At 46.8% G+C, this 20,442-nt stretch overlaps 1 protein-coding gene across 1 annotated transcript in view; it reads left to right on the top strand.

Annotated features, from left to right (window-relative positions):
* The window catches only part of LOC111976867 (fibulin-2-like), a 71,615-nt gene that overhangs the window by 13,639 nt on the left and 37,534 nt on the right, over nt 1–20,442 (top strand). Inside the window, exons 3-5 of the mRNA XM_070448167.1 lie at nt 10,980–11,160; nt 11,798–11,927; nt 17,166–17,376. Coding sequence (XP_070304268.1) covers nt 10,980–11,160; nt 11,798–11,927; nt 17,166–17,376 — 522 coding nt within the window. The remainder of the gene's footprint in view (nt 1–10,979; nt 11,161–11,797; nt 11,928–17,165; nt 17,377–20,442) is intronic.

Genomic DNA, 20,442 nt, shown 5'->3' with positions numbered 1-20,442 from the left:
CCCCCGCCCGCCCGCCCCCCGTGTGGTATCTGATGTTACAAAATGCAAAATCTGGATTTGGATGGATGTGCCAAGGCATGGAATTAAACAATATCCTGTCCTTTGGCTTGTGAAAACAGGCGGTGATATATTACCCATAGAACACCAACAGGAATGGCTCCACACGTTGGAGTAAATGAGAGGTCTGGCGAGGGTGTGTTGCATCTAACCATAACCCTACATGTAGGGAAATAATCACATTCAAGAGCTCTATCCTTGAAATGCAGATTGATTCTAGTCTGTTTCAATGTAATCAAAATCAAATGAGTTGTATTTTTTGCATTTTTCACAGAGATATTTTACACAATGCTTAGCAAAACAGTGGAAAGGAACAAACAACCAGACCTAAACTAACTATTTATACTGTATACTGTAACTTGATTGCAATCCTGTCAATGATGTTGATCATTCAGATCACCGGATGGGACATTTCAGTGTGTGTCTGTGCCTCGTACTGGTCTGTGTCATCCATCCACACCACAATGGACATGTTAGGATCAGAGGTTAAGAGAGGGAAACCATCAAAACAGTGGGGTCTGGATGGCCCTCAGGGCTCCCAACCACAAAACCACAGCCCAGTCAAGAGTTCAGACTCCAGAGAGACTGATGGATCACACACATCCATCTGTTCTACTATCCCTACTATCAGTCTCAGTCACTATCAGGGTGATCAGGATAAAAAGCTGTCGATACGCTGTTCTTCAACATGCTTCAGCCGGCCATGGAAAGGAAGTCATGCTGATGGGAGAACACCCTCCCTATTAAGTCATAGACAGCTGGGGCGTTCCACCAATTGAGTACCTTTTGGGTATTGTTACTTGTTAAAAAAAAAATTATTTCACTATTTTTTTTATAAAAGATTAACTTTTGGCTCAATGGCTAATTACTTCCCACTCATCCCCCTGTAACTATTCTCCAGGTCGTTGCTGTAAATGAAAATGTGTTTCTCAGTCAATGTACCTGATAAAATAAGGGTAAAATAAAAAATAATTATAAACTGTACAGCAGCGCCGGCCACCAATTTATGGCACAAGGATGGAGACATGTCGGGATGGGAGCTGCTCCTCTTGTTTTCAATACTCTCAGAGGATGGTGGTGGTGGTGGTGGTGGTGGTGGTGGTGGTGGTGGTGGTGGTGTGGTGGTGGTGGTGGTGGTGGTGGTGGTGGTGGTGGTGGTGGGCTACAGTGTTGTGTGTGCGTGATTAACTGCAACTTAACAGGCTGACAGACAGATGTAATGACAGGCCAAGAAAAGAGAGATGTACCTAGAACCATCTATCAGGCCACCTCCACAACTTTCCTCCTCACATGATAAATCAGCCATGGGGTGATTACACACCTGAATGGAACTATTTGCTTTAGTCTTCTAATTAGAGAGATGCGGCATATTCATGGGCTGAGCTTAGACATGGTTCCGCTACTCCAGGTAATTGTTTCAAGGCTGTAAAGTGGCTGTTTTCAGTCTAAATGTTTGACCTTAATCTGCAGGGTCTCCTTTCAGAGCCTTTTTGATGTTGTTAACTCAAAGGCCTCAATTCAATCAAACCTGCATTATGGTATTTTCAAAGTAGCTCTTTTCCCCATAAAAAAAAGGGGTTCTGTAAAAACTCACAGATTTCATAATAAGAAGTATGTGTTTTTGGGCAGACATTTGTAAACTAAGACCTTGCACAAATATTGCTTTGGCATGTTCAACTTAATTCCAGTCAAACTGCGAATAATATCTTACCTTCTTAATGAGCACATGGGACCATTCTGTACTACGTTTTATGATTGCTATACTGATTCCAGCTGGAGATAAAATGAGTAGGATGCAATGAAACAGATGACTGATGAAGCTCTGTCTTATAATAATAACAAATTCACGCAGGTTCAAAGAACATTGTCAGAGAGCGCAAATGGGGACAGAAATTTATGCATCAAAGAGGCCTTGCCTCCTCTGAGGTTCCCTATCTTTTCATTTCTAAACCTATAAATTATTCACTGCTGTGCAGCGCATTCTCCACTGGAAATAAACAGCTTGGTGCTCACATGAAAAGGCATACCTATTTATAGGCCTATACTACAGTAAAGCAGTGATTGGTTAGTGATCAGTTAAGCTATTAGTGTTTGCACATGTGAGGAGTGTGTGTGTGACCTGGTGAATAAGTGTAGCATTTTGATTGGTTGTGTTTGGAAAAGGAAAGCAAGTCACTTCCTGTTAGATTTTTGTGTTTTAGGTAGAGAATTGTGTGTAGTGTTTTGAAAAAAGTGTTTTATGCAATTGACAACTGAGTCAAAGGCTGAGAAATAGCTTATGGTTTTGGATATTTGGTGTGTAGTTCTGCACTTTGAGTGAGAAGTTTCAAAAATCGTGTGACATGAAAAGATTATGTGTGTAAGCAGTTGGAAAAAACTGTAACACCAAGGTGAACTGTATGGCAGCGACAGCCACCGATTTATGGCACGAGGATGGGAGCTGCTCTCCCCTTGTTTCTTGTTTTTTGCTCCTCTCAGAAGATTATGTCATTGGTGTTGGATGTGGGCGATAGTGCCGTGTGTGGTTTCTGTCACCGTAACTTACAGTTTTTGACAAGTGCTTACACATGATTTCTGAAACTATGGCTCCTTTTCTCTAGACTCTACACACAAAACCCCAAACCACACACACAACATGCAAGATGTCACACATCTCTTGAAAAACCAAACACTTCATTCAAAACTATTTTAACTCTTCTCAAAACTGTGTTTTTGCATCGAAACTCTACACACAAACCATCAAATGATGTGTAAAAGGTAAAACAAAGGTAAAACACTACTATCGTGTGCAGTGGAGTCCACGGCAGTTTGTCATAGCACTCACTCGCACAAGTACACTACCGTTCAAAAGTTCGTGGTCACTTAGAAATGTCCTTGTTTTTGAAAGAAAATCAAAGAAACCAAGAAAGCCAACCTGAAGCTTATTTATAGTGCTCAAGCTCTGATTTCTAAGTGAATAAATGAGCTATAAGTGTGTTCACACGTGAGCACTGGGTGTAGGTAATCGGTAAATGAGTGTGGCATTTTGAATGGCAGTGTTTTCCCAAACGAAACACAAGACCTGTTACTTTTGAGTGACGTATCTAATGTAGAGAACTGTGTTTAGTGTTTTGCAAAAAGTGTGTTTAACAATTGCAAACTGAGTGTAAAGCAGATAATGTGCTTGCAGTGTTGCAGACTTGGTCTGAATATTAGGTACATGAGTTAATGGTTTCACTGAGTGTGCCTCAAGTACCACTTTCAGTGTGTAAGAGACTGTAAAAAACTGTAAAGGCTAACAGACAGATGTAATGACAGGCCAAGAAAAGAGAGATGTACCTAGAACCATCTATCAAGGCCACCTCCACAACTTTCCTCCTCACATGATAAATCAGCCATGGGGGTGATTACACACCTGAATGGAACATATTTGCTTTAGTCTTCTAATTAGAGAGATGCGGCATATTCATGGGCTGAGCTTAGACATGGTTCCGCTACTCCAGGTAATTGTTTCAAGGCTGTAAAGTGGCTGTTTCAGTCTAAATGTTTGACCTTAATCTGCAGGGTCTCCTTTCAGAGCCTTTTTGATGTTGTTAACTCAAAGGCCTCAATTCAATCAAACCTGCATTATGGTATTTTCAAAGTAGCTCTTTTCCCCATAAAAAAAAAAGGGGTTCTGTAAAAACTCACAGATTTCATAATAAGAAGTATGTGTTTTTGGGCAGACATTTGTAAACTAAGACCTTGCACAAATATTGCTTTGGCATGTTCAACTTAATTCCAGTCAAACTGCGAATAATATCTTACCTTCTTAATGAGCACATGGGACCATTCTGTACTACGTTTTATGATTGCTATACTGATTCCAGCTGGAGATAAAAATGAGTAGGATGCAAATGAAACAGATGACTGATGAAGCTCTGTCTTATAATAATAACAAATTCACGCAGGTTCAAAGAACATTGTCAGAGAGCGCAAATGGGGACAGAAATTTATGCATCAAAGAGGCCTTGCCTCCTCTGAGGTTCCCTATCTTTTCATTTCTAAACCTATAAATTATTCACTGCTGTGCAGCGCATTCTCCACTGGAAATAAACAGCTTGGTGCTCACATGAAAAGGCATGTCAAGGAGAGTGGGCCATCAGGACCAAAACAAAGGAAAGTGAATCACTAAGAAAAGTTGAGGAAGTTAATTAATGACGAGAGAATTAATGATCAGTTAACATAAGCTCCTTCAAACAAATACTTTTTTTTGCTTATGTGTTATACTATGCTAATTTGACATTATTTATCCTTTCTGGCTGTTTCTTTAATTGGACTCATGCTTTAGTTGATTTTGTAGACTGTGGAGTTTAATCATGGTATTGGGTAAAGATCTCCACTTAGCACTTTTCTCTGTACCGCCTCCAGCTGCTCTTCTATTAAATCAAGTGCTACATTTTAATCAGCCTACATAATAATTGACAAATTAAAGTTATAAAAGGTATACAAATTCGTTTTTACAGTCTGCTGATTTAGAAACAGTGCAGCTGGAAGGCCCACAAACATAAAACAGTTTTAGAACAATGTCCCAGTTTTGTGTTTCACAAGGGTGTGGCTCAGTTGGTAGAGCATGGCGCTTGCAACGCCAGGGTTGTGGGTTCATTCCCCACGGGGGGACCAGGATGAATATGTATGAACTTTCCAATTTGTAAGTCGCTCTGGATAAGAGCGTCTGCTAAATGACTTAAATGTAAAATGTAAATGGGTAAACCCTTCAATAATATCATAACAGTCTTAAGATATTATGTCGTTTTATGAAATGTCATTTGTCAAAACCATTGTAATGCACAAAAGAGGCTTGAGTTAACGCTCCTATTTAATTTAACTGTCATTTGACCAATGTTGTCCCCAGGGTGGTACGGATTACTTGAACATTTTAATTTATTACAGATTACATGACAATAAAACATGATTAGTAACAAAATCCATTGAATTACTCAAAATGAATAATGATTAATTTTGAGTAATGATAACTTTTGGATGACTTCCTTGGTTAGACGGCATCTGCCTCCTCAATTGATTCTGCATACCGATCAGTTCCTTAGGCAAGTGCTGGCTCAAATTCCTGCTGCATCTTCTTGATGACATGGCATCACTGCTAAAAGATCAGCTTCGCTATCAGGGATGGCTTTCCCAACCGTCATTCTTTGATTGTGAAATTATAGGCCTTTACACCCAGACACCAAGCAGATTGGGCCAGTAAAAGAGGAAATGGTCATTTGAGTGTCTGACCCACCCTTACCTTGGGCTCCCGAGTGGCGCAGCGGTCTAAGGTACTGCATCTCAGTGCTAGAGGCATCACTACAGACCTGGTTAGATTCCAGGCTGTATCACAACCGGCCATGATTGGGAGTCCCATAGGGCGGCGTACAATTGGCCCAGCATCGTCCGGGTAGGATGTCATTGTAAATAAAAATGTGTTCTTAACTGACTTGCCTAGTTAAATAAAGGTATAAATAAAAAATAAAATAATACCATAACATGTTGGTATGATAAAGATGTCAATAGACAGATGTAATGGATCTAAGAGAAATCAGATTATTTGTTGTCCCAGTGCTTGGGAAGTGAACAGGGTGGAGCTGTGTTGACACAAAGATCATGATGGGTTTTTTTTACAAATCCTGACGTTAAAAAAAAAGTTTCTGTGGAAAGCCACCAACGAGAAAAAATGTGGGCGTTTTGGAGATTTCAAACAGATTACAACAGAAGGGAAAGCTTTAATTCCCACTAAAAACAGTGTGGCTCAGCAAGCTTTAAAATAGGTTCCAAAACAGTATGTGTTTAAGGCAACCATTTGCAGCCCACATCTTGATATTAGAAACAAACATCTCAAATGTAATCAGATGTTTTTAAGAATATAACTGTAATTTTTAAGTAATCCGGTCAGGTTACAGATACTTTATTATTGTAATCTAATTACGTAATCCCTGGTACTAATTTACTAGCCAACCCTGGTTGTCCCATGATAATATAAACTATCTCATAAGAGAGACATGGTCCAAGATGGTTGTAGCAGAGGACTTGGCAGCCTAGTTGGGAAGGAGCAGTAACAGAACGCACAGTCATAAATGAACACCTATCAATAGGCAGCAGTGGTAATACATTTCACAGGCAATAATATTGCACACTACAAATTTGAATGGCCAGTACTTAACGCTGAAAATATATAAAGACATCATTTATATTAATATTAGAAACATTCAAAAACATTACTGAAAGGGGATAAACCAAATAACGAGAGGCACCAGCCCACAACCTGTGGCTAAAAGGTGAATTTGACTGGCGTGCGCACCTCACAGAGACAATTCACAGAGGTGGTGAGTAGAGTAGAGCAGGTTAGCGATAGAACAAAGTCAATAATAAAGCTAGTCCTGCCCGACTATATTGCTGACGCATGCCAGATCTTACAATGCCTGGATAGCTATTTTACCTATGTTATAGCAATCTGGTTCCTGAATGCAGAGTCGACTACGTGGCATGCAACCATTGGTTGATGCAATGCAACACGTGAGAAGGGGAACACGACCAAACATTTCTTAATAAATTACATGATTATCTGTCTCTGGCATTCTTTTGTTATGCAAAACTAGGGCTGTCAGAGTTAATATTTTAACTCGAGTTAACTTTTTGTAATTTTTGTGCACCTTTTTTTTATTGTGTGATTAATCGCATGGTCTGAAAGTGTTGAATTTTTTTGTTGAATTTTTTGAATTTCACCTTTATTTAACCAGGTAGGCAAGTTAAGAACAACTTCTCATTTACAATTGCGACCTAGCCAAGATAAAGCAAAGCAGTTCGACACATACAACAACACAGAGTTACACATGGAGTAAAACAAACATACAGTCAATAATACAGTAGAAAAATAAGTCAATATACAATGTGAGCAAATGAGGTGAGATAAGGGAGGTAAAGGCAAAAAAAGGCCATGGTGGCGAGGTAAATACAATATAGCAAGTAAAACACTGGAATGGTAGATTTGCAGTGGAAGAATGTGTAAAGTAGAAATATAAATAATGGGGTGCAAAGGAGCAAAATAAATAAATAAATAAATACAGTAGGGAAAGAGGTAGTTGTTTGGGCTAAATTATAGATGGGCTATGTACAGGTGCAGTMATCTRTGAGCTGCTCTGACAGCTGGTGCTTAAAGCTAGTGGGGGAGATAAGTGTTTCCAGTTTCAGAGATTTTTGTAGTTCGTTCCAGTCATTGGCAGCAGAGAACTGGAAGGAGAGGCGGCCAAATGAGGAATTGGCTTTGGGGGTGACCAGAGAGATATACCTGCTGGAGCGCGTGCTACAGGTGAGTGCTGCTTTGGTGAGCAGCGAGCTGAGATAAGGGGGGACTTTACCTAGCAGGGTCTTGTAGATGACCTGGAGCCAGTGGGTTTGGCGACGAATATGAAGCGAAGGCCAGCCAACGAGAGCGTACAGGTCGCTGTGGTGGGTAGTATATGGGGCTTTGGTGACAAAACGGATGGCACTGTGATAGACTGCATCCAATTTATTGAGTAGGGTATTGGAGGCTATTTTGTAAATGACATCACCGAAGTCGAGGATCGGTAGGATGGTCAGTTTTACGAGGGTATGTTGGCAGCATGAGTGAAGGATGCTTTGTTGCGAAATAGGAAGCCAATTGTAGATTTAACTTTTGATTGGAGATGTTTGATGTGAGTCTGGAAGGAGTTTACAGTCTAACCAGACACCTAGGTATTTGTAGTTGTCCACATATTCTAAGTCAGAACCGTCCAGAGTAGTGATGCTGGACGGGTGGGCAGGTGTGGGCAGCGATTGGTTGAAGAGCATGCATTTAGTTTTACTTGTATTTAAGAGCAGTTGGAGGCCACGGAAGGAGAGTTGTATGGCATTGAAGCTCGTCTGGAGGGTTGTTAACACAGTGTCCAAAGAAGGGCCAGAAGTATACAGAATGGTGTCGTCTGCGTAGAGGTGGATCAGAGACTCACCAGCAGCAAGAGCGACATCATTGATGTATACAGAGAAGAGAGTCGGCCCAAGAATTGAACCCTGTGGCACCCCCATAGAGACTGCCAGAGGCCCGGACAACAGGCCCTCCGATTTGAACACACTGAACTCTATCAGAGAAGTAGTTGGTGAACCAGGCGAGGCAATCATTTGAGAAACCAAGGCTATTGAGTCTGCCGATGAGGATGTGGTGATTGACAGAGTCGAAAGCCTTGGCCAGGTCGATGAATACGGCTGCACAGTATTGTTTCTTATCGATGGCGGTTAAGATATCGTTTAGGACCTTGAGCGTGGCTGAGGTGCACCCATGACCAGCTCTGAAACCAGATTGCATAGCGGAGAAGGTACGGTGGGATTCGAAATGGTCGGTAATCTGTTTGTTGACTTGGCTTTCGAAGACCTTAGAAAGGCAGGGTAGGATAGATATAGGTCTGTAGCAGTTTGGGTCAAGAGTGTCCCCCCCTTTGAAAAGGGGGATGACCGTAGTGCTTTCCAATCTTTGGGAATCTCAGACGATACGAAAGAGAGGTTGAACAGGCTAGTAATAGAGGGTTGCAACAATTTCAGCAGATCATTTTAGAAAGAAAGGGTCCAGATTTTCTAGCCCGGCTGATTTTGTAGCGGTCCAGTTTTGCAGCTCTTTCAGAACATCAGCTGACTGGATTTGGGAGAAGGAGAAATGGGGAAGGCTTGGGCGAGTTGCTGTGGGGCGTACAGTGCTGTTGACGGGGGTAGGGGTAGCCAGGTGGAAAGCATGGCCAGCCGTAGAAAAATGCTTATTGAAATTCTCAATTATAGCGGATTTATCGGTGGTGACAGAGTTTCATATCCTCAGTGCAGTGGCCAGCTGGGAGGAGGTGCTCTTATTCTCCATGGACTTTACAGTGTCCCAGAACTTTTTTGAGTTTGTGTTGCAGGAAGCAAATGTCTGCTTGAAAAAGCTAGCCTTGGCTTTTCTAACTGCCTGTGTACATTGGTTTCTAACTTCCCTGAAAGTTGCATATCATGGGGGCTGTTCGATGCTAATGCAGAACGCCACAGGATGTTTTTGTGTTGGTTAAGGGCAGTCAGGTCTGGAGAGAACCAAGGGCTATATCTGTTCCTGGTTCTAAATTTCTTGAATGGGGCATGCTTATTTAAGATGGTGAGGAAGGCATTTAAAAAAATACATAGGCATCCTCTACTGACGGGAAGAGGTCAATATCCTTCCAGGATACCCGGGTCAGGTCGATTAGAAAGGCCTGCTCACTGAAGTGTTTCAGGGAGCGTTTGACAATGATGACTGGAGGTCGTTTGACCGCTGACCCATTACGGGTGCAGGCAATGAGGCAGTGATCGCTGAGATCTTGGTTGAAAACAGCAGAGGTGTATTTAGAGGGCAAGTTGGTTTGGATGATATCTATGAGGGTGCCCGTGTTTACGGCTTTGGGGTGGTACCTGGTAGGTTCATTGATAATTTGTGTGAGATGTGTGAAAATACCCGGAAAACATCCATAATACATCATATATACAGCTGAAATCAACAATGCTATGTCAAAACAAGTTGACTTTGAGGTTAAAGAAATTGTGCTTAATCAATTTACCTGATTTTGCTAACTGTTAGTTTGGACACAATCAAGACGCCAACGTGCAATGTATTTTATATAAAACAATCTTAAATTACAGCTCAATTTGAGCAAATTCTGAATTTGAGATTAATCGTGATTAATCACATCAAATCTGAAAAAATATTTATCGTTTGACAGCCCTATGCAAACAAAAACTATGTATTGATGGGACTAGCGATAGCATAGGCCTTGGTAAGCAAACATGTTACATTAGCAGCAAACTTAGAGGCAAACGAGGAGTTCATGTGGGAGAAATGGCCGGAAAGAGGCACATTATAGATTGACCTAATTATACCAACCAGAGAAATACAGTATTGTAGGCTACAGGCCTCCACCTTTTCAGCTGGAATGGCTACACTGGGAAACATATCTTTGACCTAGAGGGTTAGGTTCAGTCTGTCCAAATGTAACGGAGTTAAGAACGTACCGTAAACTCACTCCATAGCTAGCTTGAAATGGCTCGGATTGCACCATCCAATCGGTACCTTTTCGGTGGCCCAACCCTTTGGAATGTTGTCAAGGACGGCAGTCACATGTGTTGCAAAGCAGAAGGTCATTGGTTCGAGCCCAGAATGGGGCAGTCGGACAGTGGAGGAAGCTAAACTGTTAGCAGCAAACTAAGCCCTGTTACACAAAGAACTACAGTACAGTACAGGAAACACCAATCAACATTGGAATGCACTGATCTGGAGTCATCATAGTCATGATCACTGGGCAGGCTCTAAATGAGATTTTCTTTTTTTTCCCCTCTCTCTGTTCCTAGTGCTGGATGGGGTGATATTGTGTTGCCTGAACACTGATTAGCCTTCAAGCTAAGATTTTGTATACATTGGCTCTGAAGTGTACTTTATAGAGTCTAAGGTTTCACAGTGCTCCCTGCCAGGGAAACAGAGAGAGGGAGACGGAGGTGGAAAATAATAAATAATTTGTTCCTCATGCTGCTGAATGTGAATTCAGTCTATTTACCAAAGCACATTCAGAGCAAAGTCAATCCCTCTAACAGACACGTGGAACAGTAACAGTCAAGCTGGGATGCAGACACACTCTCAGTAAACTGCCTTAGATTTATGTATCTTTGGATATTGCATAGACTACAATGTTACACATTAAATCCCTACTTCCATGAAGGACTGAGTGAATGATAGTCAGAGACTTTGAGATTGTCCTCTCCAATGGTGATCTCTCCTTAATTCTATTTAGTTAGCCACTTTTCTTTTTTCATTTCATGTGTTCCCTCAAAAAAATGGAACTAAAACCCCATCTGTCTGTTGGTGTGTTTGTTTTGTGTGTGTGTGTGTGTGTGTGTTTCTGTAGTTTCTTCCAAGGAGTTGGTGGAGACCTGCTGTGAGACAGGGGAGAAGTGGGCNTGTGTTTCTGTAGTTTCTTCCAAGGAGTTGGTGGAGACCTGCTGTGAGACAGGGGAGAAGTGGGCCTCAGCCAATGGCCACTGCAGCAACATGGAGCTCCCCAGAGAGGACAGACACTCCATCTGTCGGTACGCCCATGGAGACACACTAAACACAAGTTTTAGGAAGCCCAATTTTTCTGTAGTAATTACTCATTGGTAGTGACCAGAGTTTGTCCTACTTAGTTATAGAGTGTGTTATAAATGTCAGCTTTGCTGCTTTCACTATGCCAGTGAGGAATGTTTGGCTGCCAAGTTTGTTTCTGCTTCAGCCAACTTGTTTTTTTGACGGCAAGCCAACTATGCATTAGTTTAGTTTTTAGCCTACTTGTAAAATATGATCATCTTATAAATGGCATCTTACGTGATTTCGCTTCGTGGGCCCATGTCATTATTGTATGGCATGATTCCATTAAAGTTGTATTTGTGGTTGATGTGTTAAATATGAAGTGAATGAGATCACGATCTATAAAGAATTTGTGCCAATATGAAAACTAGACATTTTACAGGCCCTCACACATTATATTGCACAGCGTACTAGTGTGAATTTTTGCCCTAATAGACTTCCAACTTGATTCCATAACATTTCCAGATGATGCTGGTTTTGGCCAGAGGGAGGCACAGCTAGCCAACACACTGCTAGTGTAGAACCACAGTTAGGTCTAGGTACAGTCAAAACACTGACTCAAATTCTAACATCTCTCCTGTGTGTGTCTCTCTCTGCCAGGACGGCTCAGAGACAGTGCTGTCTGGGCTCTCTGAAGGAGAGTCGCTGTTTCTCTGGTATGAATGCAGCCAGAGAGGGAGTTGTGTGTGAGATGGACAACAATGACCAGTGTGGAGCTGACTCCTTCAAGGTAAATGTGGTTCCCATGAGTTGGTTGGTTGGTTTGGTGGTGCTAGCTGTAACCCCAGAGTTATGGGTTTGATTCCCACATAGGCCACATTCCATATAGTGAAATGCCACAACCAACTCCTACCTCTTTTCTAACACTGAATATACAGTATATGCTTGGATTTGGAATGAAAGCGTTTGTTAAATGGCAATATATTTTATGTTACCTCATTCTCTGATCTGTTGACAGAGCCAACATAATTTGCTGGGGGACTCCCCAGAAATTATTTAAGGTCAAACATAGCCTACCTATAATTAATTTAAATCAAACCAAATGCATCTACAAGACATGAATAGCCACAGTTTCATGGATTAAACGTACAGAGACAACTGTAAAAGCAGTTAAAAGAAAACCTCCCTTCAGATTTCCACTGGCCCTAGTCATTGTCAGTGAAGACCACACCAATTACCGCTTATTCAATTTAGACAACTCAGAGAGGGAGGAAAATGTTTGTGGTCAAGGTTCCCACAGATTTATGAGCTTCACGCTGTAACGGTGCGTAGAGTGATGGGTGTGGAGTCAGGTGCAGAGAGCAGAGGATTCGGAAAAACACTTTATTCCGTACAATAACCGCGCACAAAGAGGGTGACGCCGAACACAGGCGTAAACCCTCCAAAATAATGTACTCCACAGGCACATACGCTGTACAGCGGACAATCCCAAAAAACAGAGACACTCCTATTCCAAATACAGCAAAACAATCCCGCTCTAACACATGCGGGCTAACTAAACTTAAATAACCCCAACCCAAAAACCCCAAACAAGGAACATGTGAAACCAATTAGACCCAACAAAACAAAAAGTGAAAAAGGGATCGGTAGCAGCTAGTAGACCGGCGACGACGACCGCTGAGCGCCACCCGAACGGGAAGGGGAGCCACCTTCGGTGATATTCGTGACAGTACCCCCCCCCCACGACGCGGCCGGTGTCGGCCTCGAGGACGACCCGGAGGGCGAGGCGCCGGGCAATCCGGATGGAGGCGATGGAATTCCCTCAGCATAGATGGATCCAATATGTCCCCCACCGGGACCCAGCACCTCTCCTCCGACCCGTACCCCTCCCAGTCCACGAAGTACTGCAGGCCCCTCACCGGCGTCTCGAGTCCAGAATGGCCCGTATCGTGTACGCCGGGGACCCCTCGATGTCCAGAGGGGGCGGAGGGACCTCCGAAACCTCACTGTCCTGCAGGGGACCAGCTACCACCGGCCTGAGGAGAGACACATGAAACGAGGGGTTAATACGATAATACGAAGGAAGTAGTAATCAATAACACACCTCGTTTATCCTCCTCAGGACTTTGAATGGCCTCACACACTGCGGACCCAGCTTCCGGCAGGGCAGGCGGAGGGGCAGGTTTCGGGTCGAGAGCCAGACCCTGTCCCCCGGTGCGAACACGGGGGCCTCACTGCGATGACGGTCAGCGCTCCTCTTCTGCCGTCCACTCGCCTGTCTTAGTGATTCCTGGACGGCCCTCTAGGTCTCCTTAGAGCGCTGCACCCACTCCTCCACCGCAGGAGCCTCGATCTGGCTCTGATGCCACGGTGCCAGGACCGGCTGGTAGCCCAACACGCACTGAAACGGTGACATGTTGGTGGAGGAGTGGCGGAGTGAGTTCTGGGCCATTTCAGCCCAGGGGACGTATCTCGCCCACTCCCCTGGCCGGTCCTGGCAATACGACCGCAGAAACCTACCCACCTCCTGGTTCACTCTCTCCACCTGCCCATTACTCTCCGGGTGATACCCCGAGGTCAGGCTGACCGAGACCCCCAGACGTTCCATAAACGCCTTCCACACTCGGGATGTGAACTGGGGACCCCGATCAGAAACGATGTCCTCGGGCACCCCGTAGTGCCGGAAGACGTGGGTGAACAGAGCTTCCGCAGTCTGTAGGGCCGTAGGGAGACCGGGAAACGGGATAAGACGGCAGGACTTAGAGAACCGATCCACAACGACCAGGATCGTCGTGTTTCCCTGAGACGGGGGAAGATCAGTGAGGAAAGCCACCGATAGATGTGACCACGGCCGTTGTGGAACGAGGAGGGGTAGTAACTTCCCTCTAGGCAAGTGCCTAGGAGCCTTGCTCTGGGCGCACACCGAACAGGAGGAGACATAGACTCACACGTCCTTAACTAAGGTGGGCCACCAGTACTTCCCCCTAAGACCCCGCACTGTCCTCGAATTCCCCGGGTGACCCGACGAGGGTAGACTATGAGCCCACCAAATAAATTGATCACGGACAGCAAGCAGCACGTACCTATGACCCTCCGGGCACTGTGGAGGCGCAGGTTCCCCCCTTAGTGCCCGCTCGATATCCGCGTCCACCTCCCATACTACCGGTGCCACCAGCCTAGCAGCCGGAATGATGGGAGTAGGATCGATGGACCGATCCTCAGTGTCGTAGAGACGGGACAGCGCGTCGGCCTTAGTGTTAAGGGAACCTGGTCTATACGAGATCGTGAATCTGAATCTGGTGAAAAACATGGCCCACCTTGCCTGACGAGGATTCAGTCTCCTAGCTGCTCGGATATACTCCAGGTTACGGTGGTCAGTCCAGATGAGGAAAGGGTGCTTAGCCTCCTCGAGCTAGTGTCTCCACACCTTCAGGGCTTTAACCACAGTCAACAGCTCCCTGTCCCCCACATCATAGTTTTGCTCCGCCGGACCGAGCTTCTTCTAAAAAAAGCACAGGGGCGGAGCTTCGGTGGCGTACCTGTGCTCTGTGAGAGCACGGCTCCAACCCCAGCCTCGGATGCGTCCACCTCCACTATGAACGCCAAAGAGGGGTCCGGATGTGCCAACACCGGAGCGTCGGTGAACAKCGCCTTCAAACGGAGGAAAGCTCTGTCCGCCTCTGCCGACCACTGCAAACGCACCGGCCCCCCCTTCAGCAGTGAGGTAATGGGAGCCGCCACCTGACCAAAACCCCGGATAAACCTCCGGTAGTAATTGGCAAACCCTAAGAACCGCTGCACCTCCTTTACCGTGGTCGGAGTCGGCCAATTACGCACGGCCTTTACGCGGTCACACTCCATCACCACCCCCGAGGTGGAAATGCGATAACCCAGGAAGGACACGGCTCGTTTGAAAATCTCACATTTCTCAGCCTTAACGTACAGGTCATGCTCCAGCAGTCGCCCAAGTACCTTGCGCACCAAGGACACATGCGCAGCGCGTGTAGCAGAGTAGATCAAGATATCGTCAATATACACCACCACACCCTGTCCGTGCAGGTCCCTGAGAATCTCGTCTACAAAGGATTGAAAGACGGCTGGAGCATTCTTTAACCCATACGGCATGACGAGGTACTCATAATGGCCAGATGTGGTACTAAACGCGGTTTTCCACTCATCTCCCTCCYGAATACGCACCAGATTATACRCGCTCCTGAGGTCCAGTTTCGTGAASAACCGCGCTCCGTGAAATGATTCCACCGCCGTAGCGATGAGAGGTAGTGGGTAACTAAAACCCACCGTAATGGAATTGAGACCTCGATAATCAATGCACGGAYGCAAACCTCCCTCCTTTTWCTTCACAAAAAAGAAACTYGAGGAGACGGGTGACATGGAGGGCCGAATGTACCCCTGTCCCAGAGCTTCCGTGACATATGTCTCCATAGCCAACGTCTCCTCCTGGGACAATGGRTACACGTGACTCCTGGGTAGTGCAGCGTTTACCTGGAGGTTTATCACGCAATCCCCSTGTCGATGGGGTGGTAATTGGGTCGCCTTCCTTTTACAGAAGGCGATAGCCAAATCGGCATACTCAGCGGGAATGCGCACGGTGGAAACCTGGTCTGGACTCTCCACCGTCGTCGCACCGATGGAAACTCCTACACACCTGCCTGAACACTCCTCAGACCACTCCAGGGCTCTACCCGTCAAGCAAGAGACGAGAACACTCACGCTCTCCTCGTCCGACGGAGTCGGCCGAACGGTGGCCAGGTAAAGCTCGAGTTGGAGCAAGAATCCCTGGCACCCCGCTTCCGCTCCATCGTACTCCCTCGGAGGCGCAATAGGCAGGGCGCTGGTTCCTGATACCGCTGGAGGAGGTTGTAGCGTTGCAGGTGGGAGGGTTGGAGGGGAAATAGGGAGACCACTCCTCTCCCAACGATCCATCCTCTACATCATCTGATCCATCGCTGATCCGATGCGATGGAGGATGGACGTGTGATGAAGGACACGCTCCTCCATCGTGGGGAGAGGGGTGGTCGCTGCTCCTGCTGACTCCATAGTGGTGCGGGATTCTGTAACGGTGCGTAGAGTGATGGGTGTGGAGTCAGGTGCAGAGAGCAGAGGATTCGGAAAAACACTTTATTCCGTACAATAACCGCGCACAAAAGGGTGACGCCCAACACAGGCGTAAACACTCCAAAATAATGTACTCCACAGGCACATACGCTGTACAGCGGACAATCCCAAAAAACAGAGACACTCCTATTCCGAATACAGCAAAACAATCCCGCTCTAACAATGCGGGCTAACTAAACTTAAATAACCCCAACCCAAAAACCCCAAACAAGGAACATGCGTGAAACCAATTAGACCCAACAAAACGAAAAGGGAAAAAGGGATCGGTAGCAGCTAGTAGACCGGCGACGACGACCGCCGAGCGCCACCCGAACGGGAAGGGGAGCCACCTTCGGTGATATTCGTGACACACGCTCATGAAACGAGGCTGCAGTACTGCAGGATATGTCTCAAGCTGTTTTCACCATCCTCACTAGATCAATAGCTTGGACACTGGTATTTTGAAAGCAGTGATATTTGATATTTCTGGAAAAATGTAGCTATGTAGCTCAAGGTCTGTTATTGATGTCAGTGAGAGTCAAATCATTGTGATGTAGTGGGGAGTTGTAGTGTATTAGCCCAGATTTCCAGAGCCATTCATCTGCCATCAGACCTGTCTTCCAGGAAGTACCCAGAGCGCCCAGAACAGTAGGGGGGCATTAAATACTCAAGGCCTTGGTCTAATGTTAAATATTGTCTTTCACCACCCCACCATGGGCTCTACATAACTCAAGTCATATAATACTTCTGGACAGCCACACTATATCAGAGTGGTCACTATTTCAGTGTTATGTTTCACTCTCCTCCATGTAGCCTGAACAACATCCTGCTGCGCACTAAGACAGAGAAAGAGAAGAAAGACACTTGATATGGTAGATATAGCAGTCTGATGTTGAATCTGTCCACCCAACAGGAGTGTTGTAGCTGCTGCTCTCTGGGGCTGAGGTTCCGTAGGGAGGGCCACCGCTGTGAGGCCCACCAGTACCTGGGCTACCCCTGCAGCCACGTCTTCCTCACCTGCTGTGAGGGAGAGGAGGAGGTGGCGAGAGAGGAGGGGGAGGGAGATGGCTTGTACACCCTCCGAGAGAGGCCTGTGCTTGACCCGACCACAGTGCCAAAGAGAGGTAGTGTCACATACCTGAGCACGCACGCACACACACACACACACACACACACACACACACACAACACACACACACACACACACCACACACACACACACCACACACACACACCACACACACACACCACACACACACACACCACACACCACCACACACACACACACACACACACACACACACACACACACACCCACTGTTTCCTGCCAACAACACTACCACACACCACTTGTCCTGCCAACACACTACACACACCACTTCCTGGACAACGGCGCAACTACTAAAACCGGACAAGTGTAACCTGACAAGACACTACAGACTACACCATCCGAGCTGGAACTCTGGCCAAACACAGAACACCATCTGTCGCGTGCAATAGCTAACAGGGAGTCTGAGGCGAGCCAAACAACCGAGCTGTCCTGCCAACACCACGACGCAAATCTGTATCTGCAATCACCGAGACGAACACAAGCCTATCGCGACAATGGAGCTACAAAGCAACCTTGGACGCGACAACGAACTCAAGCTGGATCCTGCAGCACCGGAAGACTACCTTTGTGCACTAGCAAAGATCTCTGCGAGTACACAACAAGCGCAACATGTCATAGTGCCAACTACACATCGACCGGACGGTAAGGAGTGTGAGGAAATGTCCATGGGCCACAACACATCATCGAGCCACCACCTACTTGTCCTGCTACAACAACCACTACACACACCACTGTCCTGCCAACCACACACCTACACTGGTGTCCATCGCAACGCACCACAGCCAGCGTATCCATGCCGAGAGGCGAGCCAACAACTCACTGGTGACCGCTGCAACACACTACAAACACACCTCTTGTCACTGCCAACAGACAGAGCACTCACTGTGCCTCCAGAGCACATCTACACCGAGACTATCACTGTCTCTGCCGATAGTACAACAACGCACTGTCTGCGCTACGACACACCACTGTCCTGCCAACACCAACCACTGTCCTGCCCAACACACTACACACGAGCCACTGTGCAGCGTGCCACCACGACTATTCACACTACCGGCACTGTCCTGCCTAGAACACAACTACACCACACCCTACTGACCTAATACACACTACATACACCACATGTGAGCCTACCGAGAGCGGACCACTACACACCACCACTGTCTGCCAACACACCAACTGGATTCTTGCCCAACCAGCTGACTACTCTACGCGACCACCAGGCTGTCCTTGCCAACCTACACAATACCACCTGTCGCCAACACACAGTACATGGGTCCTCGCCTATACGCTGGATCTACCGTTACAGCCACTGTCAATGCATACGAGTGGCGCGATCTGTATACGTCGGGCGACACACTAACTTACACGCTACCTGTGCGCTAGCCAAACGAGCACGTGGACTACCAACACCAACTGTCCTGCCAACACACATTCACTGTCCTTGCCGAGATCTACAGTGGAGCTACACAGAGACACTCACTGCGCTGAAAGGCAGCGAGCAACTGTCCTGGCACGGACATCACCACTGTTCATTCCTGCAGGCTCCGACAACACCTCGGTGTCTAAGCCAAACCACTGTTCCTTGCCAACGATCCACAATACAAGTAGCACTCACCTGTCTGCAAACTCACGACACCATCATGTTCCTCCATGATGCAGTCGACTATCACGTGCTCCTGCCCACAAGCGTCAACCACGTGGATACGTTGCATCAGTGCGACATCCACTTGTTGCCAATCACACCGTTGACAGCATCCCTCCACTGTTCCTGTGCTCGACCACACAGCACTCAGCTGTCCTGGCGCGAGAAGACTATCGACTACGATCACCAACCAAGCTCGTCCTGCAACACACGAGCAACATCGATCCTCGCACAACCCGACCACACACCGCAACTGTTAGGCCTTAAATGCTGCACATCACTCAGACGAGCAGTTACCACAGCACTTATGTCGCCCCGTTCCAATCCATCTACCCCGCACTAGCCCTGAGATGCCCTTCCGTGTCCCAGCGTACCACCAGTTCCGGCACCACGCACCAGGCCTACAGTGCGCCTCAGCCGCAAGAGTCTGCCGTTCTGCACACGATGCCTGAACTGCCGTCTGCCAAGCGCCATCTGACCATTCCGTCTATCCCACCCTCTGAGCCATCCGTCTTACCCAGGCGCATTCTTGAGCCATCCGTTTAGCCCAGCGCCCCATCTGAAGCCATCCGTCTGCCCCCGAGCCATTAGAGCGCCCCGTCCTGTCCCCGAGCCGTCAGAGCGTCGAATAGGGGTAGAGATGGAGACGAGACTAGAGGAACAGAAAGAGAAGAGGGAAACCAAGACTGTGCATCTGTCAGAAGCGAGGCTACAACCCAGCAACAGGCATGCTGAAAGTGCCAACCAACACAACCAAGACCATACTGAGATCCATAACACCACCAGTCAACCTTCTGCAGAACCACACCACCCTGCCAAACAGACACCACACTACACACACCCACGTCCTGCCAACAACACACCACACTGTCCTGCCAACACACACCACTGTCCTGCCAACACCAACTACACACCACCACTGTCCTGCCAACCACACACCACTGTCCTGCCAACACACTACACACACCACTGTGCCTGCCCAAACACACACCACTGTCCTGCCATACACACACCACTGTCCTGACACAACACACACCACTGTCCTGCCAACACACACAACACTGTCCTGCCAACACACTACACCAACCACTGTCCTGCCAACACACCAACCACTGTCCTGCCCAACACACACCACTGTCCTGCCAACACAATACACAACCACTGTCCTGCCAACACCACACACACTGTCCTGCCAACACACTACACACACCACTGTCCTGCCAACACACACCACTGTCCTGCCACCACACACCACGTCCTGCAAACACTACACAACCACTGTCCTGCCAACACACACCACTGTCCTGCCAACACACTACACACACCACTGTCCTGCCAACACACACCACTGTCCTGCCAACACACACCACTGTCCTGCCAACACACACCCACTGCCTGCCAACCACCATCTGACACACACTGTCTGCCAAACAC

This window comes from Salvelinus sp. IW2-2015, linkage group LG17, assembly GCF_002910315.2.
Source record: "Salvelinus sp. IW2-2015 linkage group LG17, ASM291031v2, whole genome shotgun sequence".
NCBI lineage: Eukaryota > Metazoa > Chordata > Actinopteri > Salmoniformes > Salmonidae > Salvelinus > Salvelinus sp. IW2-2015.
The sequence above is the reverse complement of the archived record's forward strand: the minus strand, read 5'-3'. Positions and strand labels throughout refer to the sequence as shown.